Below are 26,156 nucleotides of genomic sequence, written 5' to 3'. Positions count from 1 at the left end.
TCCACATGATTTGTACGCACTTCCGACGCATTTGTTAGACGAATTCCTGGCTTGTCAGTTTCTCTCAGTGTACAAATTAATATGATATACATATGCATGTATATTAAAACGATTCAACGTCTTTAAAAAAAAAAAAACGCGAGCGTTTTTTTTTTCATACAAAATTTTATTACAAGCTACGTATATAAAAAAAAAAAAAATACCGTGAATTAAATTTATATCGATTTTTTGGCACGACTATAAGGGCGCACGATGCGAATGAGTCAAAGGATCCGGAAGTCGCTCAAAGGCTGCCGACAACGACCTCGAGCTACTGGTTTCCCGTGAGAGCTCGAAATAAGGTGTGGAAGAGATAGAGCGAAGGGGAAAAGAGAGGGTGAGCAAGCGGAACCGGTGAAATGCGTGAAAGACTAAAAAGAAAGAGAAAGAGGAGAAAAAAATCGATGATATCGATGAGAAGGAGGACGTCTTGTAGTCGCGTATTCGGGACATCGTACGTCAGAGGTGCCCGGAGCCCGTGGGAACACGAGATGCCTGTGTGCTCGACGAGCGGGCCTCGGCCAGGGTCTTCTTTGGACCGGTGGTGCAGGTAGATAACGAGAAGCTGCCTAGACGAGTCGGGCAACGAAGAGAACACGGAGGCAGACGAGACCAACGCGCACGAACGACGTGCGAGGAGGGCAGAAGGATAAAAGAGGGAACACCCCGAGCCTCTCTGAGGTGACACCGCCGAAAAATGCTCGTCGGCATTCCTAGAGATTTTTTCGGCCTTTGTTGAGCGCGCGACTGCACGAAGACGCGTCATCAATCGAATCGTAACTCAATACCGTGCGCGCTCCGTACCGAAGTCGTAGAGTCCGCCAACTATCATTTCATCGTGGGAAATTAGACGAGATTAATAATTATTAATTTTATATCGCAATTTTACATCAAGCGCGCAACGATGACGGTGATTTTTTCAGATTTTTTCGCGAATCAATGTGCACCTGCCTCTATTAGAGAGCGTTTTAATAGACGACGAACCTCAACGTAATACGTTGAATGTGCCAAATGAGACGTGACCGGAAAACGAGTAGGGCTCTTGGCGTTTGCCCATAGTAGAACGCTTAAATGAAACCCACGTGCATCCTGACGACGCACCCGAGTAACTATTGTTATGCCAATGCCCTTTGAACAATCGCGCGATGATAAATCACACCGTCGCTCCAAATTCTTCATTTATAAGAATAAAAGAACTTCTACGATGCAATATAAAATTAACATACAAATTGACTCGCTTTAGAAATTAAATGTTGCAATTAAACGGAAAATTATATGAAGCTCAGATACATCAGGAAAAGTGCAAAAATTTGAAACTTCTGATAAATTAAATTAAGATATTCTAAAATTTAAATTTACGAAAGTCAAAAAATATACTACTCTTGTTCGATACATTTTAAAATAATGCGACTTTCTCGTATTTATCGTTAAAACAATAAAATATTAAATTAAAGGAATTACGTCGCGCGAATCTCGTTGATGTTGGATTCGTTCGGCGTTCACCTCGTTGCGTTTTTGCTCTGCATAAATGATGAGCCCGAGTATTTTAATGAAGACATTCCGCAGCTGCTTGCCGACTCTTTGGCGCACGACAACGGGAGAAAGAGGAAGAATAGCCTCCTTGACTTAGATTTTATTCCTCACCGCTTCAACGTCATATGTCAATAACGCAGCAAGCAATAGGATTATGGAAATTATTTTCGCCAACTACCGATTAAGCTCGCGACAGAGAAAGAAAAAGAAACTAGAAAATAAATTAAATTCCACAGATTTTCATTAGCAAACGTACTTCCTTATTTATATCTTGTAATGTAATTTATTAATTGCTTTATATTCCAGATAATTTCCATGTAATACGCGCGACTTTAATTCACATATCTCGCAATCATTTCGAGACAACTCAATTGCGATGCGCAACAAGACGCCGACGGTATCCGGACTTCCGTCTTTGGAAAACATGTTCCGCCGATCGTATAGTCGACCGGCTTTATTCCTGCGTAAGGATCGCAACCCTGGAATGCCTGGAATCATGCTCCCTAATTCTCTGATGATCCAGACTGTATGAGATTTACCGTGATTGTCTCCGATCTATCCTGAAGGGGTCTCCCGTGAGCCAGGTAACTCCTCGCGCGAGAAAGAGATAAGGAGAAGCGAAGAGACTTCTGTCAGCATGACCGCGATTGTATCTGTACGTTTATCTACGCCTATGTCAATCAGAGATAGCCGAATATTCCGGTTCTACGTACGAGAAAACATGCGTGATGCGGCTCGTTTATGTAATAAGGGATTCCTACTGTGGACGGAGTGCCGGCCGTAGAGGGACGAAAGGGAGAAAGTTACGGACTAGGAAAGATCCTACATTTTCTCGATCATAAATCTACTTCGTGAGAGAAGACACTGATATCGCGTGGGGTCCACGGCGAAGACGAAGGTATATATTGCGGTCGATGGTAATTTTAGGCAAACCAGGAATTTCGATAACTCCAAAAGAGAAGCTTCCGAGACTTTTATTTCTTTATTTTTGTCGCGGGTGAATTATCATCTGCATTCGATATACGCGCACACCGAGCAGAGACATTTATTTGAAAAATTTAAATAATTCGAAGCGCTATTAGATAAAAGGAAATAAATTACGGGCGGAAGTATTTCGATAATCAATTACGTATAAAATTAAAGCACGCATATTTGAATTTTTTACATTCAGCGTTTATTTTCAATCGACGCGGCTGCCGAAAAATTTAGACACGCATTCAGATTGACAAATAGTCGGGGGATTCGATAAGTAAAATTAATATTCATATTCACGGTCGGGCCATTTATTGCCTTGGTGCAATATCAATTCGACCCTCCCCCATATCACCCTGCTAGGTTACAAAAGGGGAGCCCGTGTGTTTGGTATTTAATTACCGCGAACTGAAGGGTGATTCTCGCAAGTGTTTCATTATTTATTGCGCAAATATCTAACGCTTTCAATATTTTTGTCACGTAATAATTCAATTCAATTATTTACTAGCAAATACCGCTTATTAAAATCGGAACCCGATCAAAAATTACGAGACAACCTTTCGCTGTCATTACCGAGACACTTAATTACCTTTCATAAAGCAAGAACATGCTCGACAAGACCGATGTTACAAAAGATACTTCTTCGGCAAGCGCAAAGTATTATTATAAATTATTTACTTTTTGAAGTAAATAGCATGAGAATAGAAAATTTGTTTTAACGCAATCTTACATTGCTGAGTAAAGTAACGCATAAAAAGCCGTGGCTGTAATAATAACTTACCAAATGCCATTTATCTTGGAGCAGCCGTGGGCCACGAACAACATATGCTTTACACGTGATAACGCGCGCGTCGATCATCTGCACGCTTCCTTCTTGGCTAAAGTGACGAAGTTAATTGCTCGTTTTCTCATCTCGTTAGCGTTACTTCCGCCTGCGCCGGGAAAACAAATGCACAAGCCCACGTGTTACGCGTTTAAATTAATACCCTCGAGTTATTACGCTACACGTAGAACATCGAGTTTTCTTGTATGTTTTCTTGTTAATTTCTTGTAGACAAGGCATCTCTTGCACGGCATCTTCTCTGTTGATCAAAAATTTACTACGTTTTTTGGGAAATACAAGGAACCATTGGAGATATAGGGACCACAGTATAAATAAAATTATAACAATAGAAAACTAATGTCAAAAGTTTAAAAGCATATTTAATGTTGCAATTTACAATATTTCGCTTACCTGCACTTTTCAAAAGGAAAGACGGAGACTTGTGGTTAGGCAGAAAGTTGATTAAACTTTCTGTTCTTATTACGTGCTCGATTAACTTTCTCATCAGAAGCACCACTAAATTTAACAGTGCGTAATTAATCCGTGCAACGAACTGTAGAAATATAAAATCCTATTTTTTAAAAGTTGTTTTTATAATCTGTAAAACCATAAAAAATTATAGAAATAAGGTTCATAAAAAAATATCAAATTTATACACAACGACGAGTCGCCAATTAAAATATATTGACCTAAAAAATGACGAATAAATCGCTTCCATTTATTCGGTACAAATTCACGAAAATTATTAAAATTGATGAAAATAAAGAACAAAAAAATTCAAAGAATGTAAGAAATTTAAATAAAATTGTGAAACACCGAAACGTCGATTTTAATCGAAGAAGAAAAGAGTATTGACGGTAAATAGGAAAAAGCAAACGTGATATGCGAATTATTTATTTAACAATTAGACAGGCGATAACATGAAATGGATACGATGTGCTTAATGTAGGCAATACGATGATGATTATACCGGATAGATACTAAACCGTGGAAAAAATTTGAGAGATGAAGAGATAAGATGTGCGAGGGTGCAACCAGGGGTGCAATGCAAAGAATAATAGTTGACTCGTCGGATAATAACTATTTTAATTCGCTAACTCGGGAAGATTTCAGAATATTTGCGGCGCCTATTGTTTATAATACATTAATAATAATTAATAATAATATATTTATATATATGGCAAGATCATTGGTCAATAAATACTTCACTTAAGTCGGCAGCTAAATTAGCCAAATAATTATTTTTTTGATTAGCGATCTTAATATAGAAAAATAAAAAATGTTAACCCCGAAATTTAGAATCGTTTTTAGGAAATTCTTAAATGTGCATCGATTTATAATTTTATCATTGCATTTTTAATTTAATAAAACATTAAATTTACAATCTTAATATTTTAGAGAAAACAATCGAAGATGCTCATTAATTATTTGGAAAATTTAGATGTGCCTTGACGTTTTAGATCGCACTACGCTATTGTACTAGCTGAAGACAATTCTTGATCGCGTACTTTCACGGGACCAATCTCTCTCTCTCCTCGATACCAGACACTGCAATCACTATAAAAGTAATAGTGCGCGCAAGTATTCGTGTAATACTATCTGTTTTATACTAATAGTAGATCCTTAAAAGATGTAGGTAACATTATGTACATGACGCGCATTTCAGTCGTCACTTTTGCTTAACAAAGTCCTCGCTCCTGCTATATTCGCGATCCGCGTCGTCAGATCGCATTATTAAATTTTTTATTAACCGAAACACAGTCCTTCAGTCGCCTTCTAAACTTAAGGAAATTACATGCCTCCTGCCGATCTCCAACACTCGATTCTAGAACCAGTAGAGGTCTTTGGAATCCTGAACTTGAGACTCGAGTCCTGTAACAAAGAATAAAAAAAGAGATCTCGCTAAATATATAACTCACTAAATATAAGAGTACTTACAATTTTGTAGACTGTAATTATTTTCGTATTACGGATATATCAGAGACCTTATTAATTTTAATTCTACATTTTTTAGATTCTAAAGCAGCTGCCAATTTTGCCCGAGGACAGTACTATCAAGTGAAACATCAATCTTGTACAAAAGCTTCCGACATTCCAGTGAGAGATCTCTAAATATTGTACAAGTGATCAGCTGCTCGAAGACGTTTCCGCTTTGAAAAACGTTTCTTGTCATTGCTCAGAATTATTTATCGGTAATAATAAAAGAAGAGCCAACGTTATGACGGATGCGAGGGTGCAGAACTGGTGATGGCACCCGCTGAGCAACACGGGCAAACCGACGGGCAGACGAACGAATAGACAGATGGGGCCTGATGTCACAAGACCGGCCAGTTAAGATCTCATGTCCCTTGCGGTTGAATTTATCTTTTATCTCGATATACGCCAAAGAGTGAATCGACAGATTATCGTAGCAGATATAACGTTTCCGAGTGATTTAAGGAGGCGCGACATTATTGTATAATCAATTTATAATTTTTACAATTTAATACAAAATAGTATTTCGTATAAAAGAAAAAGGTCTCGCGTTATTGCAGTAACAATTATTCCGAAAGAGTAAATGAAAAAGCGAAGTAATAAAAATGTTGGAACGCGCAATCGAATTAAATCACTACAACGATCAAAGAGTGTCTAGCGCAAGAGATACATCTCTTTTCAATTTCTCCTTTAATATTTCTTTATCGGATCAAGCGAGCCGCGCATTCGATTATCGTGCAACAGATCGACATTTCGACATCGTGAGCTGCCAGCCGCGTGATACGGGCGATTGAGTTTGTATCCATCGATACGCACGTGTCGGCACGTGGACGCGTCTACCTGCTTCAAAGTCAGCAACGTGCGACCCACGGTACATCGCCATATTAACGCACATCGTACGCGGGTGCGACACAAAAGGGTTCGATCGTGCGAGCGAACGGCGGCATCGTACGAAACGCAAAGTATTATTTTGGCGAAAGAGTCCCTGGCCCAGAAAATAAAAGATATTAAAAGAAAAATTAAGTCTTATAAAATAAAAAATAAAAAACTTGCGTATTAAAATAAATTATTTTAACGTCGTAATTTTTTAACTTTTTTTTTTTTCTTCTTCTTCTTTTACTGGAATTAATTATCGAGCGTGGTTTTGATTCCGTTAGTTTATTTAGAGTGTTATTTTACGCGATTGAAATTTTAGCGTCACGCAGCGGAGAGATTCTTAGCAACTTCTGACAGAACGTTTCGTTTCGTCCGTTTCCTTGGAGTTTATACGCCTGACTTCTTTGTCGGTAGAACTGAAGGAAATTCCTTGCTACGGGATCTCGCAGTGCTCTTTGATATCGCAATATTGAATGTTGGAACATTCATAACAAGTGCGTCCGTCCGTGACGTCGTATTCGTTGATCTGTGTGCGCTTGAGGTTTCAAACGGAAACATCTCTTTCTGCATTTCTTAGAAACATGATAAACGGCACGCGACTTCTTCGCGAATCGTTACCTTTGCGTCTTCTACATAAGCCAATTGAACTAAATAATACAATCTTAAAATATATTATAAATAACAAAATTAATTTATTGATAAAACAATTGTATTAGCACTGCGACATTTCGAGTGAATTAAATCTCTCTCAAAGTTATAGCTTTTCCTCGCAATTATTTTACTGACAAGGGAAATTTATTGGGGACCGAGATAATGTGCCGAGCGATCATCCCGGTGGTCTTTGCGACGTCATTAATCTTTCGCGCAGAAATCCTGAATAGAAACGCCAGTGTATAATCTTCGTGAGAGGATATCCTAATTCAATACATCCTGCGACACCGCGAATGCCGAGTAATGTGCCATAAGTGTCACCGGCCGGGACGATTTATGCGCTAGTCGTGAACGCACGTGTTTTCGTCGTATGTACGAAACCGATATAATCCAGGATGCCAGGAAGACAGCGGGGTGAAGGACGTTTCGGTGAATGGTGCGTCGAATAATTCGAGCAATATTGCTCGATGTTTGCTACGGTACCGCGAAGTCACCCCTCCGGGTTTGTGGCAAGACGCGGGGGATGTAGCACGCGTGTCTAATTCGCAGGGTGAAACTTTAACGACAGAATATGTCCGAAATATCAATTGATCAATAAGTATAATCACCGCTAAATTATTGCCTAATTTTTTTCCTCCCGTGACGTAGTATCGCTTTCAAAATTTGCTAATTGATATTTCTACTCGTGTCTCTATTCACGTGATAATATAATAAACTCTTTGGCTTTGTTCGAATAAGAAAAAAATGTAAATTATTCTAAACTACAGATCTTAAAGAAACCTCTCGTCTTTACCGGGCAAACGACTAAACTTCAATTCATGTAAAAGTTATTCTGAAGGAGAAAGGGGGCTATTTTGAACAGGCAATGCGCAATATTGCACCGGCACACGTCGGTGATCCTAGAGATTTCGAAGGTTTAATTTGTAATTAATAGCCGCTCATCGGTGCATACAAGTTCGAGAGGGGCGCCGGTCGACCGGCCTTACAACGAGTTCAAGTATATTGGATTCCAGGCGGCGAAGGGTCTGACCCTTCCCCCCCATTGATAAGGGTCATCACAATGCTCGTCCCTTGCGCGTATCCCCCGCCGACGAAGGGATAGCAAGGGTCGAGTCCTCACTTTTTGCAGAGCGAGGGTGTTCGATTTAATTTAATCTCGATGCCCTTGTTTCTGTAAGCCGGGCGCGTTTTTTAGACTTGCACGGATGGAAAGGTGATCATCTTCGTTTTACACTCGGTCTAACGACGCGAGACGCGAGAAGATCAAAGGACAATAGCATAGAAAAAGACGGCAGGATACCTGGACCTGACGATTATGGAACGTAAAAATTTTTACACTTTTTGATCTCAAAGTATGAACTTCTATTGTGTAAAGCGATAGTTTCAATGACTTCTAGAAATTGCATGTCATATCTTTATTATACTTTCTTCATATAGAAACATAAAAAAATTATTAAAAAAAATATAAAAGCGCGGAGAATGCCAAGATTTTTAACCAAAAGATTAAAAAAAAGGGGTGAAGAACGAGAGGGACGAAGAGGAGACAACGAATCTCGCGTGTTCGCCAATGCGGCGACCTGTCTGGTTTGCTTCGTTCGTAGAGAAGCGGGCAGAGTTCAAGAGATCGATATAACCAGCAACCGCTCGACCACTCCCTCCGTTCGCAAGCTGACCAATCGAGGATGACTGGCCATCCCCGGCTAGCTCGAGTCTCTCTTTCCCTTCTTCTCATGCAACGGTGAATTACGTGACGTCACTGTACGACGCCATTTTCGAGGCGCGTGCCAGAAAGCATACGAGAGTACCGATGGATTACGCCGTGTTAGAATGTTCTATCAAGTATGTCTTAGACGTCGAAAAGAAACTAGTACATATAAATGAATGTCTTGCACCCTAAGTTGGACGTTAAAGGTTCTCTAAATTTTAGTTCCACCCTTAAATTTTATGTTAACGTTCGTTTATCTTCAGGTATTTTTTTTTTTTTTTTTTTTTTTTTTAAGGTAAATATGCAATATTTCTTTCCTCTTCAAATTGTCGGAATCCGAATCATACAGCGCCCGACTTTGATAAATCCATGATACTTTTTTAATCTTGCGTACCTGAAAATCTGGTATCTTAGTTGCTAAATGGTTTAAACCATAGCTTCTTTAGATCCTGCCTCGGGTTCGCTGCATTCCGAACACAGTTCATTTATCAGAACGGTAAAGAATGTTGGGCTTGTTTATCTAAAACCAGACTACAAATTAAAATCGTGTGCGTGTCTGCATCGCGAATAAATGATGAAATCTCTTCATCGCATGTTCCGAAAATCTAATCATTATCAGAATCGCGTTCAATATTATTTTTATTCGCAGAGTTCAATTATTCGCGTGAAAAAATTAATTTACTAATTTACTTTTTAAATTGATTTAGTTAAGATAAACATTTAAATGTTTCAGATTCCATGTGCGAAAGAATACGTATAATCGTCCACGATTTATTTCCTGAATTAATACCTTCCTAAAAATGTCACATTTAGTACGATATTATTTTACACAAATGCGTTCTAAAGTCCACGCTTTCTAATAATCTTTTTATTTTTTACAAATAAAAAAAAAATTGAAGACAAATCGCTTTCTAATAGTGAAGTTGATGGCAGTAGCTTCCCCACGGGAAGCAGCAGCGGCAAGTCGCAAAATAAGAGCGGTGCGATGCACTCGCGCGAGGACATTGCCATGTTAAGAAGCGGACGTATCATCCGGTAATTGCGATTTATTTCTCTTAATCACTGCGTAAACGGCGGCCAATTTATGCGGTTCGAGTTAATTTCGCGCAATTATATAATTACTGGCGGCCATCGCGCAGCCAGCGAACCTAATCGGTCTGCTGAGACGAGCGTTGTAATGGCGGCACTTAAATTTAAAGATACTTCGAAGACTTCGCGAGCACCAGTTTAACCCCACAGAAACAACTCGGCGCTCGTTCCACCCTCTATTAATTTTAGAAGTTGTTTGATCAAACCACGATTTCTTTTTTGATTTTTAACAAAAGTTCGTTAGGTTTTTGCAACTAATTGATGATTAATAATAAATTAATTTGCAATTATATTTACGTAAGTTTCATATAGGTATCCGCGAATTATATCTATAAAAAAAAAAAAAAATTAATTGGGTTGAAATTTAATTTATAAATGCCAATACGTGAATAATAATAGAAAAAAAATTTGGTAACAATTCTTTTTTTTTTCCTCTTGACTTATTAAGTATTGCTCTCCTTTTAAATATTTTTTTGATATATGTACAAAGATATATTTCTTTTACAAATACAGAATGTTGGATTCGCGGCATTTATTTCTATTTCAGAGGTTTCGCTGCTCGAACGAAAGGGAACTGTAAGAGGGATGGCAGAGGGTTGGGATTCATTTTGCGGCACGATGCTTGGTCTCGGCGTATGGCAAAGTGAGGGTACAAAATCGATACTAGACCTCCTCGCCCTTCTTGGGATGGATGTCACTGTTTCCGCGCTTGGCAGCCATGCCTCTCTAAGGGAAGCGGAATTTCGGCCGCCCTAGGATCCTGGCAGCCGCGGAAGTTAGATGGGATTCGGACGATCTAAGAATTCGCGCGAAAGTGCATAGACAGGGCGCACTTAAGGGGATTTCATTATAAGTTCGAGGAATGTAAAATTGGATCGAGAAGTTGAGAAGTTTAACATTCGAAGGAACCGTGAAATGTTAAAGCTGCGAAATCAATAAAATGACGAATAAGAATAAGGAAAAATTAAATAAAAAATAAATTTAAATACGGGATACATTTTAGCTGATGGTACGAAGGCACGAAAAGCCCAAGACAGTCATGGAAGCGAGGGCAGAGATATAAAAATAAGACTAACGAGAATTCCAGCACATTGTTCGCGGAGCGGCGTATCTCAGAAAATTCCAAAGGCCATATGCGAAATTGTGCGACTGCACGAAGGTGAGGGGAAGGCGTGTAAGCTGCATCAGGGTGCAGACAGATGGGAGTGGTCTTTGTAATCACGATGGGCGTGGTTTTTCACGGGTTGCTGCAGCTGCATCACATGGGGTGCACAACTGCGCGCAGTCGGATTCTGTCACTTTTGCCGGGAAATAAATTATTCACTTCGATTCGGGCAAATAAGAAGTCGGACTATTTATCCCTCTCCTTTCAGGCAATTAAAAAGTAAAATATTTATAACTTTTATTGTAATTAAATTTAAATAAATTGCAATTTAAATTTATATTTAAATTACCTCCATTAAAATATTGCCAATTTATTTTCAGAGGTAAATTATCTTCATGTTGCATTACGTCTGCAAGTGTATTTCGCGCGTGAAGGAGCACAAATCTCTCTCGACGGCTTCTCGTTCCGAGTAAAATAAAAAAAAATTCGGCCAAAGACCGACGAAAATACCATTTTTCTATTTCGCATAATTTAACGCTATTTTTCTGCCGCGCATAATTCACCGGGAATAGCGGCGCGTTTAAGGAACGAAGATGCGAGCGATGGGATCTTGGCGGCGGCAGCGACATGTTTTGCGGACGCGTCCGCGGACGCGGCTTTTTGCTGTGCGCGGCGATTTCGGTGGGTGAACGTTGAGACCGATGGAAGACGCCGTATGGATTGCGGTTCCCATTAAGCCCTTATTAATTGCGAGCATCTGAGGGACCGACCGATCTTTCTTGCGCTACCTGCGCGCCATTCCGCCGATCGGGCCGAACTCCATCCTGCTGTCGCTCGACATAGCCCAGGACACGGCAGGATCTTTGATATCGCCGTCGATATGCCGACGACTCGTACGCAGGGGCATTAAATGAAGCAATGGGACCGCGGTGTCGTAAATCAGAAACAAATATCAGGTATCCGAGAATAAGTTCTTAATTCAAAAGCCTTCCACTCGCATGATTCTACTAATTGACTGCCTCGTGCCCCCAATATAAATTCTAAATTACAAGTGTTGAATTATACGTGTTATTCAGAAAAAACATTGCTTCGGACCAGAAAGAATTCGAACCCTAGCGTGTTGTCTCACCCTCGCCGATATTTGAAACAACATTGAAATATTCTTCCTGCGCATCTTTGAATGACTATTAAGATCCCTTAGGCTTTTTGCTCTCGTCAAGCCTTAATGATGCAATAATCAGCTTCGCCAACGACGAACGCGAGTGGTTTCGTTGAGCAATCTCCTCCCGAGCATATCTTATAGGTGCGAATATCGTGAGAACGTTTCAGACGTGCGTTTTCTCAAAGCTTAGTTCGTCTACCACGTTCATTCGCCGTTGGTGAAACCAAGCACGGAAAAGTCTACTTACTTACCGGAGAGGGGTGCGTAGTGGCCATGGGGATAGGGCGGCGCCGAAGAAGCGTCGACGAGAGATTGCGACGGTGTCGTCGACGTCCACTCTTTGTAGGTCGCCGCGGCGTGTGCGTGATGCGCCGCGTGGTGAGACGTATGGTGGCCGAGACCGCGTGCACTACCCAGCAAAAGGCCACTGTAACTCGCTGCCGCTGCCATATTATGGTGATGGTACTCGTGCACGGCCCTAGGAAAAAAAAAAGAACGGCACGGGAAAATTACAACATGACGTGATTGCAAAGAAAATAACTCGCGGCATAAATAAAAAAGTTTATAACAAAGTAATAATATGAATAACAATAAAAATAGAAAAAGAACAAAATGTAGCTAAATTATCGAGTTGAATATAAATAGAATTAATTGTTCACCGCGAATGACATATAGTTATACTTAAGATGGATCGCGCCAAATCAATATGCAAAAATAGTATCACCGTTCTTAGCGTGTCGACATAATCGCCTTGAGTGTGTCACAAGCAACGAAACGTAAAATAATATGTATCGCTAGTATCGGATGCCAATCTCGGGGATGAAGCAAAAAAAGAAATCAAGGAAAGGAGAGCGACGGTGGGGCTTAAAAGCGAAAACGAAGCGCACGACCATGTGAAAAATACTGAAAACCGCCGGGAGCAGGTAACGCCGAGATCCTTAGCGCTGATCCAGCCATTCCGATAAATTACGAATCTGTCACCGCTGTCGTAGAAAGAGAACAGACGGTATCAGCGATTTTTTTCCCGTTCTTTCGTTTTAATTTTCCTTCTTCCATTCCGTTCCCATATGTGACTCTTTTGTCTTTTTTTTTTAATTTTTTTTTTTAATTGTCGTTTTAAGACCGTGGTATAAAAATTTATTCGTCCAATATTTTAATTAATATACAAAGACTATATCAACGTAATGATAACGTGCGCTAGTATCACAGTTACGAGAAAAAAAAAAAAAAAAAAAAATCCGAGAAAATAATAAGTTATTGAATAATTAATTCGACATGACCGAAGATCGCGTTTAGAAATTTCTCATCTCACTAATTAACGAGCTATGTGGCATTTAATGACGCGCTCACCGGAAAAATTCCCAGCATGTAGTCCCGGCTTTACGTCCCGACGGTGTGATGAGATGCTGGAGTTACACGCAATTACTCGACGCGCGCGATCAAGAATCAATGGGACGTGGACGTGGCGCCGATATTCCGTCGCGCAACATTGTAAAGAATGTCTATTAAGAAACGGGAAGGAAGGGAAGGAAAACTATGCCGTTTATGTAAAAACGGAGAAAAGGCAGATAGGCAAGAGAGTCAAAGAGAGAGAGAGAGATGGAAAAAAATAGAGAACAACAACGGCGATCGGTAGCACTGACCTGTGATGGTACTGCGGGTAATGCGGATGCCACGGATCCGTCGGGTACTCGTAGACATCACTGGGATGCTGACTATTCCAAAAGGAAGGGGGAAAGTTCCTCATGGACATGGGGGAGATATTTTCTGCAATAAAAAAGAAAACAGTTTTACAGCGGCGGCGCTGTTAATGGCTCGCGCGAGAAAACGTGCATTTAGAAATTTCCAAAGAAAAGAGAGAGAGAGAGAGAGAAAGAAAGTAGTATTTTTTTCTAATTTTTCGACGAGATTTTTATTTCGAGGCTAGAAAGTATCGGGGAGGAGCGATCAAAAGAGCCTACCAGTTGTTTACGTAACCCTTGCTGAGTATCTCTCGACGCTGTCCACCGGAAACCGATTAAAGAACATTTTACTCGTCGCCGCCAAATATCGCGACGATTTTTTTTTTTTTCTCCTCGTTCGGAAGCGCGAACCGTACGATGTCAAAGAAAAAAGGACGATTCTTGAAACAGGCCGTGTCTATAAATACTAGTACCAGGCCGGATAATCCCCGAGTGATGAATACCGCCGATAACTCGTCGTTTCTTTCTCCGCGAGGAGACGTTCTCTCCCCCGGAAAACAAGTTCTGAGCGGTCGCGCTTCCACCAGAAACCGCTCCTAACTGGAGGGAATAAATAACGCCACTGGCCGGCTAAATCATCGTAGTTTGTAACGGCGGAGTAAATTAGCAGCCGGTATGCCTTTCCTAGCAGATAATCGAAGCGACTTAGCCTGAGATGAAATCGCGCGCGCGGGGAGGGAATTAGAGAGAGAGCATAAATCGTGAACCGGCGCGGTCGACCTCGCGTTGGTCCACAACCTTCGAGCGCGCGTTCTGATTGGTCGAGAACGAATTAAAAAAAAAAAAAAAGGGGGGAAGAAAAAGAAGAGAAGAATTCAACGTGAGCGAGGACCGCGCGAGAGGATTGCGGGAGGATACACGACAAGCTTCTGGCTTCGGAGTGGCCGCTTGTAAAACAACCGAGCGGTACCCTTCTGCCTTCCGCCGATTTGATCCCGTGGGATTCTGCCTGCCCGTTTGGCGGAGTCCTTCGCAGTCCGTGGGAACGCCGAATATATTTTATTTATTAAATAAAGCTTCGTCGAACGAGGCTGACCAACTAATTATCGGCATATTTTTATTAATTAATCATATTACTCGATAGTATGTAATTAATAATGTTCACTCAATATAACAATATAAAATTCAGTACGTTATTCATTATTAAATTATTGTTTAAAGAAAAGTGACGTCGTATATTCATGGATTAATTTTTTTTTTTTGTTTTTTTTTAATTTTCCAACTTGACTTGATGTCGCGATGCCTCGCATTTTTATGAATCGTCATAGAAAAATGAATATTTTTTATTATACATATTTTAACACGAGAACGACGTTTTACGACGACAGGTGGCAAATCGACGTCGAAATACCGGGTCTTACATAAACGGACGAGTCTGCACGAAGTTACGACCCTCGATGGCGTGGTAATAACGCTGTGCGATTAATTAATCGCGCGAACCCGAAGTATCTACAAATGAGCTATAAATTAAATTGATTTCGGTTTGTCGACTGGCGAATTTCCATTTAGTATGTACGAATAGCGGCAATCAAGACCGAATTTCGATCAAGTACGTAGATCTATTCTTCTCGACGTTTTTTTTTGGAGAAAGTATGAGACAAAAAATAGTACATTGTCAGAAATTAAACTTTTTCTCGTGGTCAAAGTTAAGAGATAACAATAGAATCATTAGGAATTTATTTGCCATCGACTTCACGTATAAAAATGTCGCGCACGCGGAGTTTTAAAGTACTAATTGAAAAGTATTGTACTGTCACCGGAGGCATGATCCTTTAATTCTCGAGATAGACAAGGCCGAGGACTTGGTGGGACCGTTCGCGACCCCTCTCTTCTCCCGTCTAGTATCCGCTTCGGTCTCGGTTCGCCGACTGTCCTTTATTTATTAACGCAATTAAAGAAACAGAGTGTCGACCGTCCGTAGCCGGCTTTATTCTTTGCCGATGCCGCGACCAAAGAGAGAAAGGGTATCGTTCTACGTGGAGGAGAACGAACGGAGAGAGGAACGAGTAGAAAGGGTTGTCGAAGCCTGGTTCGCCAATAAGTACCCGCGTGTTCCTCGGAACTTCAGAAAACGCCGACGTTTTAATCGACAACTTGCGAGCCTCGATATCGCCTTCGCAATCGCGTTCACCTGTCGTCCTTAAATAGCGAAATGGCTAGCAAAAATTATTCGAGATAATAACACATACATATAATTGAGATATTATTGGTCTCTTATTATTCCGCGGGTTATACCGTAATAATTCATTAAACAAAATTTATTCTTTCCATAAACGTATATTTAAAATTATTTTCAACCACGCAGAATCTTTTCACTCAGCTTGGCTTTTTTTTATTTCTCATGATGGTATTTTTATAATAATTAAAGCCATTAAATAACTTTAATTTCAAACGTATTTAACTGCAAGTAAAATATATACGACTTTTCTCGTACGCAAAAAACGTTCGAAAATAACTATCTTTTAGCGCACCGCAAAACAATTCTGTTTGCTCTGAACCGGAACTGGTCGCATTTTTCTGCGCCGGTTACGCGAATTCCTTTTTAATTCCGTGAGTAAACCCTTTTCTGCTTCCGTCTTCCTTTCACCATTGAATATCATCCCTTTCTTCTCTCTCTCTCTCTCTCTTTGTTTTCGCGGCATGCGCGCTTAGACACAAAGTCATTCGGGCCTTGTACGTACGTTACCCGGCATTCCGCGGCTAAAACTGTCTCCCGCGATGTCATTCCTCCGCTCCTCGCCTCTTCTCTCCTTCGCGATGTCTTTCCTCGGTCCTCCTTCACCGTCTCTCTTCTCGTGGAGCAGAAGCTCTTAATTTACCATTCGTACGAGAACGGTCGCGGGAAGTTAGCGCGCAAGCAGAAGAGACGGAACGGCGAAGGGGTGAGGAAAGAGGGCAAGAGGGAGTAAAAGTGGCGAGGCGTAACAATTAGGTCGCGTTGTCTTGAATTCTAAGCAGGCTGCTGAACTGATCCTCGGGGCGCACTGTAGTCGAGATAAATGCGGCCCTAAACGACACCGATATAGACGAGCTGGTGCCGATCGCTTGCCAAACCCGCTCGCGTGCTGACAATCTTCCCTCTTACCCTTCATTCCCTGCCTCGCTCTCTTTTTCGTTCCCTCCGTACTTTTCTCCTCCACTGGCCCGGTCTGGCCTACCCGCGTTTTAAATCGACGCGAAAGTACGAGCGCGCTACAATTGTCACGAGCCTTGTTAGCCTTGTCGCCGCCTAATGACGTACTTTATTACCGCCTCAGAAACGCTTCGGTGCCGAAATGTTTTGACTTCATTCAGATTGGAAGATGAGCATGGGCCACAAAATCGGCGTATCAATGCGACGAATCAATTTTAATCGATTTAGACCCACGGGATAATCATACATATAGTTGTTAAAGAACATAACGAGAGAGAATCTTACCTTTTAATTTATCGTGCGCGAGGGCTCGTTGAAAGTGCTCTTCTACTTCTGACGCCGCATCGCCTCGGTAATGCGTAAACACGACGCAATTCGCGCTAACGTACTGCGCTCTGCTCTCGCTGTCGTCCGAATCCTCGGTAGCGCCGGCACCCACGCCTGCGAGCCGGTGTATTAATACGCAGGTGTTCACGTGACGGAACATACGTTGCTGTAAACCGAGACAATTAATCGCCTCACCGTCTGTCGATCTGTCATCGTCCAGCGTCCGCGAGGGTTGCGAGGTGGTGGTTGCGAGGGGTGGCCGCGGTTGCGGCGTTGGCCTTGGGGACGCAGGACTCGGCGCGGACCCCACGGAACCCGCGCTACTCGGCTGACCTTGAGGAACGCTTCCGCCTGCGCCGCAAAGCTCGATGCCCGCCGCCTCCAGAGACCTTTGATGAACATTCAGCTGCAACGGCAAGCGATTAATCTCGTAGGATCGTTCGTTCTGAGAATCTTTGCGGGGATTTCCGCGAGCCGGGACTTTTGCATATCAAAAAAAAAAGACTTCCCGACCGAGAAAATAATTTTATGGTTTTATTTTATTGTAGATACTATTAAATATATTTTAACAAATATTTCCTCTTTTTAAATTTGGATCTTGTAGTCTAAAATTGTTGCAAAATTCTATTTTTATATGTATCTTTTATCGGTAATCTTAAAAAATGAAACTACAAGCAGTCCGGGGAAATGTCTTCGAAGAAATATAATGATTCACGACAAGAATGAAGTAAAAACGTCTAGTCAAGGTGGATGAATCTCTACAAGAGATATTCCGCTGGGAAAAGTTGCAGTTGCATTTATGCGAGTATCAGATCGTCCTGTTTATCGGTTAACAGGTTAACAATGTCAATTAAGCGGTGATTCACTTAGCACTTGGGTAATCGTTAATGATCACCGTTTAACTGGTTTAATTGATTAATTGTACAGTTTGCACGGATGCACGCACGATCAGCATGCTGATCATTACGACGAAAAATTAAAACGATTAAAGAGCAAAAGCTTGAAAGAACAGCAGAACATCTCTATGCATTACGAGTCGTTGCTTCACGGAGGAATTTGTATGTCAAAATATATTTACACGAAAATATACATATAATTATAAGAATTTAAAAATATGTACGCATAATCATTTTTCGCCGTTTATATAATAAAATGACATATATTCACGCGATAAAACTACACGTTTTTAAATATATCTTTGCGTATAAATTTTCCTATAAAGTTCGAGCTCCAAAAAATTAGGGACCGCGACGGTATTGTCCGCGGCGAAATAAATATTTTGCGTAACGTTTACTCGCGCAATTACTCTAGATTTTCGTTAACGCGATTTATCGTCTGTGCCGTCAGCAATTGTCGTCCGATTGTCGTCGATCGAAATTCCCAAGCGGCACCTCTCCCAAGCCGAGGGGATGCGTAACCGGCGATCGCATTGCTCGCGTGACGCGGTGATTGCGATGACGGGGCGACAAGAGAAATACGAGCGCGTAAATACCGGCGCATTTTAACGGCGATAGCCGGGATTTTCCGCGTGACATCGGAGCCATGCGTTTTCTCGCGCGCTATAAAGAGAACGTTGACGACGGAAATTACGGCAACCCATTGATTTCCACCTCGCGGACACCAGAATTCGACACCGCGACCAGTTCATTAACCTCTCTCGGTCGCCACGTGTTCCTTCAAAGCATTAACTCGCGACAGTTTATTAAATAATGCCACGTAAAAATTGATTTCTTAATGAAAATCTGTTCGTCAGTTTCATGAATATTTTACTTCTTTAATTGCGAAATCTCGTCTATGATTTTTTTATTTTATTTTATTTTTCTCCCTTTTTTTTTTTGTTATTTTGTTGAAATATATTTCTCAGCTGGTTCCTTGATTTTACGGGAGCAGAATGCAAAAATGCGCGTCGATGTCCAACAAATCACCGCTTCCTCTGTCTGCCGACCGGCGAGGAACGAGTCGAGCGTTTCGTTCGCTACCCCGCCTTACCAATTACGTGCATGCATCAGCGGTGCACGGAAATAAGCTGACGGTGATGTATGCGCCGGTCGGCGGAAGGGTACGAGAACGACGGAGACGATGAGCGGGAAGAAAAAGACGAACGCCTGCGTCCGCGAGAGATGCTATCGTTATCTACGCCAATAAACTCGGGCCTCGGCGTTGCGCGGTGCGGTACGTCACCGCCATCCGCGAAGTGATGACGAGCGATGACCCGGACGTAAGCGTCGTCGAATGAAGGTATATCCGCTTGTCATCGTGGCCTTTGCGACTGCTGATTGGGAGGCGGTTCGCGATGAAAGCTCGAGGAGAGCGTTAAGCTCGAGCGCGACCAGGCATGCACATGTCATCTCGCTGCGATTTCTGCAGGTTGCTTTGCGCGATTACGTCGGGAGCGCCGTCTCGAAAGCTGTGCACTTGTAATTGTTAAAATAGCTGCGATCGAATTGACAATCCAGTGCACGAAGACATTTACCTACCGATCGACGCGAATCAATTTCTAAAATCAGCTTCCACTTGGTCGCATTTTAAACTATGCTTGATTTTGGGGAATAAAATAAGGAAGAAAAAAAATTTGCCAAGAGTGTAAAAACATGAGCAAGAAGAATACGTAGAAAAAGCAGATTATTATCTCTCGATAATTTATCGGAGTCTCCGAGTATTTTTTATTCGACGTCGATGCCCGCTCGGGCGCGTCGCTCGCGCGAAATTCGCCGCTCGCGGGGTCGAGAGCGCGTAGGAGATTAAATCAAGGAGCAGCGGGTCTTCCATAGATTACCACGGTGGAACATCCAGCGCCGGTTGGCCGCACGACAATGTGGTAATTAATTGAAGCAAGACCGTCCCCGACAGCCTCTCTTCCTCTTTTGCTTTTTCTCCCTTCGCTCCTCTAGCCGAGAGAGCTGCTCGCGGCCTTTCAAAGCATTCCAAAGCGCGAGTCCGCCCGTTCCTCTCCACGGCCACCGCTCGCTTCTTCTTCTTCTTGCCCCCCTCCTCCACTTGCCCGTCCTTCCCGCCGGTGTCGAGTCATTTCACGAAAGACTCGAGGCCGCATCTTTATTTCTTTCCCTTTTGTCTTATAGATCTCTACAAGGACTACAATATATCGCACGGATCTCAGCTACCACAAATCGTAATTTCTGATCGTAGGCTTATTAGTTTCGGGAGCCTCCATATTCGAGGTTCATTGAACCAAGCACCTCGTCACGCGGCGGTGAAAGAAACCCTTGAGTTTCTCATTAAGGAAAACCTACTGCCCGAAAATATTGTATTAATTTTTTTACTTATAAACTCGCAGGCTCGAGAGTCTGCTCTTCGAAGCAGACAAATTCTTTAAAATTTGACTATTTCTTTGCATTTTAATTCATTTAATCATCGATATCGGTTTTCAAGTTCGACAGGCGTTCAAGCCCCGTGAAACCTCTTGGCTCTCGGACGTCGGTGTTGGCGCGAGTGGACGCTATTTATCGACCCGGGTACGAACGACCAGCTGCACGCCGAAGCGGGTAACGAGCAGGTAACCTTTTAGTCAAACCTGGACCGCGCGTACGCGTTTGCATTTATATCGCGGGCCGGCGATATTATTCACGGTGTATCTTCGCGCGTTTGCGGCGGGGCCGCATTAAGCGGATACCGCCGCGCGATTCTTTCCTGCAGCGGAATACCTTTATCAGCGGGTGGCGCACCGTTTACTCATTTGTGGACGTCTGGTAGCACTTAGCTGTTATTATGAAGCGAAGTCCGCCGAGAGATAAAGCCGGGTAGTACACGCTAAAGCGGACGATTAGCCGAGAGGCGCGCCGATGAGGAGAGGAAAGAAAGAGGAACGCAGACTATTCCCGTGGGATCTACAGAAAGAAAAACCAAAGGCACACCGGTCACCCGAAACGGGCTGGAGTCTGAGGAACGTGATTCAGTCGCCCAGTATCGAAGAAAAAAATCTCCGTATAAAAAAATATATCGATTTTTAATATATTTTCCTCCGTGGATCGAATGTTGAACTTCCGGAATAATTAACTAAAATCAGGAAGGAACAACTTAGCTGACAACAAAAGCGATAACGTAATAAACGTTCTCGCTACTTTTCCGCGGCGTCGATGCGTCTGTGGGATCCACCGCGGTGACGATCGATCAAATCAGGAATCCCAGGCATCTAGCGACATGGCGTTTATCGTGAGACGTGGTTGCAACCGTGAAGACACGGCGGTGATGCCGAAAAGAAGACTGCCCGAAGTATCGCGCGCGAGGAGGCGTTACACGCGTTTCTGCGTTATCTCGCTGAATGATCGGCCGGCATTTTTCGCATTCGCGTAAAGCGCTAATTGAGACAGGAGACGGCCGAACTTTGGCGGAATCTCCCCGTGTGTTGATGCGCCCGCCATTTCCGCCGACGCGACACCAGCTGATAATGACCGCGAGACTCGGTATAAACTGTTCAATTAATTAGCACGAGGCGTAAGTATGATTGAGATGAAACGTTAGGCCCGGCTGGAATCCGGCTCTATTTATCGGCTTTACGATTGCGCCGTTGAATTCGTACAGCGGGCTTGGCTTATTTCGAGGGTGTCGGAATTCCCGTGCAATATTTTTCACGAATTCGAGACTCCGTCTCTTATTACGGTATCCTTTTTACGCTCTAACCGCTAATTTCTTTCACTAAGTACAGTTAATTTAATTAGAGTGTGATAAGTATTTAAAAATAAGAAATGAAAAAATGGCCAGTAAAATTCATGAAATGTGAAATAAATATTTTAACTGATAAGGAAACCGAGATTTTTTTGTCACAATTTTTTTTTTTTTTTAATTTAGTTGTCGCTAAAAAAATGTATCCTCGTTGAGTGGGTTTTTCGTGTAGACATGATCGCAGCACGATCGACGTATAATGATGTTCGGCACGGATCTCATTGTAATTTGTCGGCAAAATCGCGGCGTCGTCCACCTGGGAAGGCCGCTAATGAACTAAGTTTAAAAGCGAAGGCGGTCCGTTCGCTCGGCGGCGTGCCTTATCGATAGACGCGATCCCCGCAGCCGGACTCCTCTCATCTTCGCGAAGATAGGAGAATCGCGCCGATGAATGGCCGTGTCCGGCAAACAAATTGCGAGATACGCCACGGCTGCGTGGCAGCTTGTTACCGGCTCTCTGCTCCGCACCCTTCGTCTCGTTCTCCACCCTCCCCTCGTCAGGAATAATCTCTTTCCAGTCCTTTCGGATTACCCTTTTTTCCGATCAATCGACGATATAAAATATGGGAAATAAACATTCTAAATCACGCATGTAAAAAGTGTAAATCGAAAAATACAAAAGAGTTTAACGAGAGAGATGATCTCCGCGATGTTGGATTTTAATTTCGTACAGGTGGACATTTTGAGTTCCCGGACAACTTAGGAAACACCGGATGGTCTCGACGGAATAACGCCGAAGAGTATAGCGAGTTTCGCGGCAGCGGCGAGCCGGCGAACGTAAATAACGCGTTTTTATTGGACAACGTGCTCGGCCGCGAACTTTCAATAAGCTGGCGAGGTACATAATAATAAGCCGGTAATGGTCCCGGTCGGCGAGAGTATAACCCAAGGACGCTGCGGTAGGTAGCCATCGTTACTGAACACCGTATCGGATCAGGTCTGATAAGAGAGCGCTAAAAGCGCCTCGCGTCGCCGCCGCATCTTGGGGCCTTCTCGCCGTTTCTTTTTCCCGGCGTCTTCCTTTTTTCCGACGGAGGTCGACCTTCGACTCGGTGTTACTCACGTTTTTATCTATCCCGGAATCGCGTACGCGGCAACTGGAAACGTTTCTTAAACGAGAGCTTTTAAGCGGAGATCGCACGAACGAGAACATATCCATTAATCTTTATTATCCCGAAAAGTTCAGATAACGCTCGACTGCGATTCAATTTGAACGAGAACAATAAATCTCGGCCTGATGCGTGCCACACGAAACGTAAGCGCGACCGGCTTCCTTCTCGCCCGGGAATGCCTTGCCGGTCGCGTTTTCGGAAGAAATGCAAACGGCTGTTTGCTCGGAAGGTCTCGAAAAACGCCTTGAGAAATAGCGACTATGCACGGATAATAAACCCGCGAGATATATACTAAGACGTAACCGTTTGGATTTCACGAATAATTCCCGTCGGTCGTGTCGGCACTCGCGTTTTTCTGACTCATTATAGCGGCGAGCCGGCGGCGCGGAGATCGAGGAACGCGATCCACGGTTGCGTGGCTCGATTAATATTGAACGCTCGACGGCGACGGTGACGGCGCGAGGCTACTACCAATCGACCGATTCTAACTTTTCTCGCATAACTCGGAAACTTCTTCATCGCGCGCCGCAAATCAATCATTTTTTTCCACGCATCTCATTACCCCCGATGCAAGGATATCGCGAACGCCTTGCTGCCTCGAAAAGCGTAGAGTTCACCGTCTCCTAATAGCTCCGCGATCTTTTTCAGATCTTATCGCGAGCTCAAAATTGTCGGAGCAATATTTAATTAAGTACAGCGAGTCCTTGAGTCTCTAGCTTTCAAATTTAACGTTATCGGGTTACAATTTCGATTATTTTTCCCGACGGCTCTACCTTTCCACGGTGACGGGAGCGAGCCGGGGTGCCAAAGGCCACCAGGCCGAAGTTTATCATTAGTACTTTGAGATCCGCGTCTCGGATGCGGAATGCGTGTCGCTGAAAGCGGGCGCGTGCGCGCGGAATAGCGGACGCGGGCCGTAGAAATGCGCGTGTCGCAAAGAATGGCGATCCTAGACTAAAAACAGAACAGCACCGAGGAATGTAATGCGTTGCGACACACCTCGCCGCCGCCGGCTGAAGGCGAGTTACCCGGCACGGCTCGCGCGGCGATGGACTTACGACTCGATCGCCATGTGACGCACGTGAGATATGGCAAAGTCGCGCCGATAATTGTCGCATATCCCGACGACCGCCTTGTCGGCTGTAACGTGTTACTTTCCGCGAAATTCCTTACAGCGGACTTACAACGTTACCGGCATTCAAGTCATTAGATTTATTATTTAGGCTCGACCGATTGGCGAACCGTCGCGTTCATTTCTAAATTAGATTCGCAAAATGCATCGAATACCTACGTCTTTTTTTTTTTATTATATTGTAATTAATTAATTTTTTAAATGAATTTTCTTTTTAAATATTAAAGGACTTTGTACACTCATCTGCTATTTATTAAAGTTGACCGTTCCGCACGTGTGCGTCAACGTGCGACAATGCGGAGGCAACTAGAGAGCTTGAGAAATCTGCGGCAAGTAATAGCGCACAGTTGCCAATCATAAATAACAGCAGGTCGCGTGGCTTCCGCGATTCCGCGAAGCGTCGGGATCGATTTCGCCGTGTAAAAGTGCGCGAAGAGCGGCGATTAATTTTCGCGGGCATAAATCACGTTCACCAAGATAACGCGCGCGGCGATCAATCGAACGACCGACCGATTGATTACTAGCGAGGCAAAACGAAGGTAGCTGACCATTAGTGCCGACAGCAAAAGTTGGCTCGCGCAAATTTCGAGCAGCGTTAATGACATTTTTAACTCTTGATTCGATCATTAACACACTTGAATATTCAAGATCCTGCTTTTTAAACACTATTTCTAAACCTTTATAGAAGCTCCTGTATTTATTTTATAAAATTTATCCAAAAAATCTTGTTATTCTCGCAGAAGAGTTGGAGAGTCGACGCCTATGCCGCGATAGGAGCAAAAAAAAGGCAAAAGGAGTCTCAATGGCGACACGAGCCCGTGGAAACTGGCTCTCGGGGAAAACCTCATTCAATTCAATTCTAATGCCGCTGCCACCGCGGCAAAGCCGAGCACTCGATCTCGGGATCGCAGTCGGATGGCTATTGCACGGCATTTACGACCGTTCCAAATGACGAGAGTATTCTCACTGCGGGAAGACGAATGGTGGCTTTCCAAAAAGAAATTTTACGAGAAGTTGAGAAATAAAAATAAAGCAATATATGTACGTGTAGAATTATGTAAAAAGCTTTAATTATATTTTTTTTTACTGTTAATAGTTGTAAGATTTTAATTTTTTTTTTTTTTTTTTTAATATACCTCGTATCAGATTTGACAGTAAACGATCGCGTGTTCGTGGCGGCGTCTCTTCCATCGCTTCTATTGACATTAACGTGAATTCATTACACCCACCGCGCTGCTGAGCGGCAACATTGAGGCTCGTCGACGTATTAGCGGATCTCGTGGAATGCTTATGATTTTACGAGCCTCTTTAATATGCGTTTAGCTTCCGCCGGTAGCTCGAGCTCGCGATGCCTCCGGCTGCTTCTTTCTCATCCCGACTATCTTCGCCACCGCCTCCCCGACATGCCTACGCACGACATTTTCTGCTTAACCTTTGAACTCTCGCGGTCCCCTCGAGCCCGAAGCGGCAAGTGCATTCCAGCCAGAAGCAGCGATCGTTGAAAAATTCGATCCACGGCCCCGGAAAACATCTATATCGATCCAAGACGGAAAAGAACGACGCACCGTAGCAATGGTCATTCAGGCGTAAAGACGAAGAGAGACGCCGGAGAAAAATATATGCGGGGTGATTTGTTTTCGAGCTGTTTGACTCGCGACTCAAATTTCTCCGCGTTCAAGATTATTAAAACGTCACGTAAAATATTTAATATTTAAAACAGCCTCTTTTTAAATATTCTCGTCTTAATCCGATCCGTTTCTCCGATAACTACCCTGGCTTTCTTAAAATTTAAAGTGCAAGTAATGTTTAAGACTGAAAGCACATTAGTTTCTTGTTGATAGTTTGTAGGCGATGGCCCACCGAAAGGAATTGTGGACGAAATGCCGAGACTTTTCGCGGATCATTTTTCACTTTCATAATCGCTCGTCTCATCTCGGCGCTCGTGACATTGCACTAGCTGACAGTGACGAATCGACAGTCCTCGAGTCAATCCTTGAGTCATCGGGCAGTGTCGTTTCTCTGTCCAGCGCGTCTCGTGACTAATGAAAATGTCCTGCCGGATCGCAAATGAAACAAGAGAACTATCCGCGAATTATCTTTC

At 43.0% G+C, this 26,156-nt stretch overlaps 1 protein-coding gene across 2 annotated transcripts in view; it reads right to left on the bottom strand.

Moving 5' to 3' along the window:
* Positions 1-4,436: 4,436 nt before the first annotated feature.
* The window catches only part of Vg (transcription factor vestigial), a 41,522-nt gene continuing 19,802 nt past the window's right edge, over positions 4,437-26,156 (bottom strand). Inside the window, exons 3-7 of one of the 2 annotated variants that reach the window (XM_070657472.1) lie at positions 17,327-17,537; positions 17,090-17,245; positions 13,573-13,696; positions 12,181-12,407; positions 4,437-5,239 (exon numbers count right to left, since the gene is read on the bottom strand). In XM_070657472.1, the coding sequence (XP_070513573.1) occupies positions 5,193-5,239; positions 12,181-12,407; positions 13,573-13,696; positions 17,090-17,245; positions 17,327-17,537 (765 nt within the window). In that variant the 3' untranslated portion in view covers positions 4,437-5,192. Of the gene's footprint in view, positions 5,240-12,180; positions 12,408-13,572; positions 13,697-17,089; positions 17,538-26,156 lie in introns of both variants that reach the window. The other variant, XM_070657470.1, reaches the window with a different exon arrangement.

This window comes from Cardiocondyla obscurior, linkage group LG06, assembly GCF_019399895.1.
Source record: "Cardiocondyla obscurior isolate alpha-2009 linkage group LG06, Cobs3.1, whole genome shotgun sequence".
In the NCBI taxonomy this organism is placed as follows: Eukaryota; Metazoa; Arthropoda; class Insecta; order Hymenoptera; family Formicidae; genus Cardiocondyla; species Cardiocondyla obscurior.
This window is presented reverse-complemented; position numbering and strand designations above follow the sequence as displayed.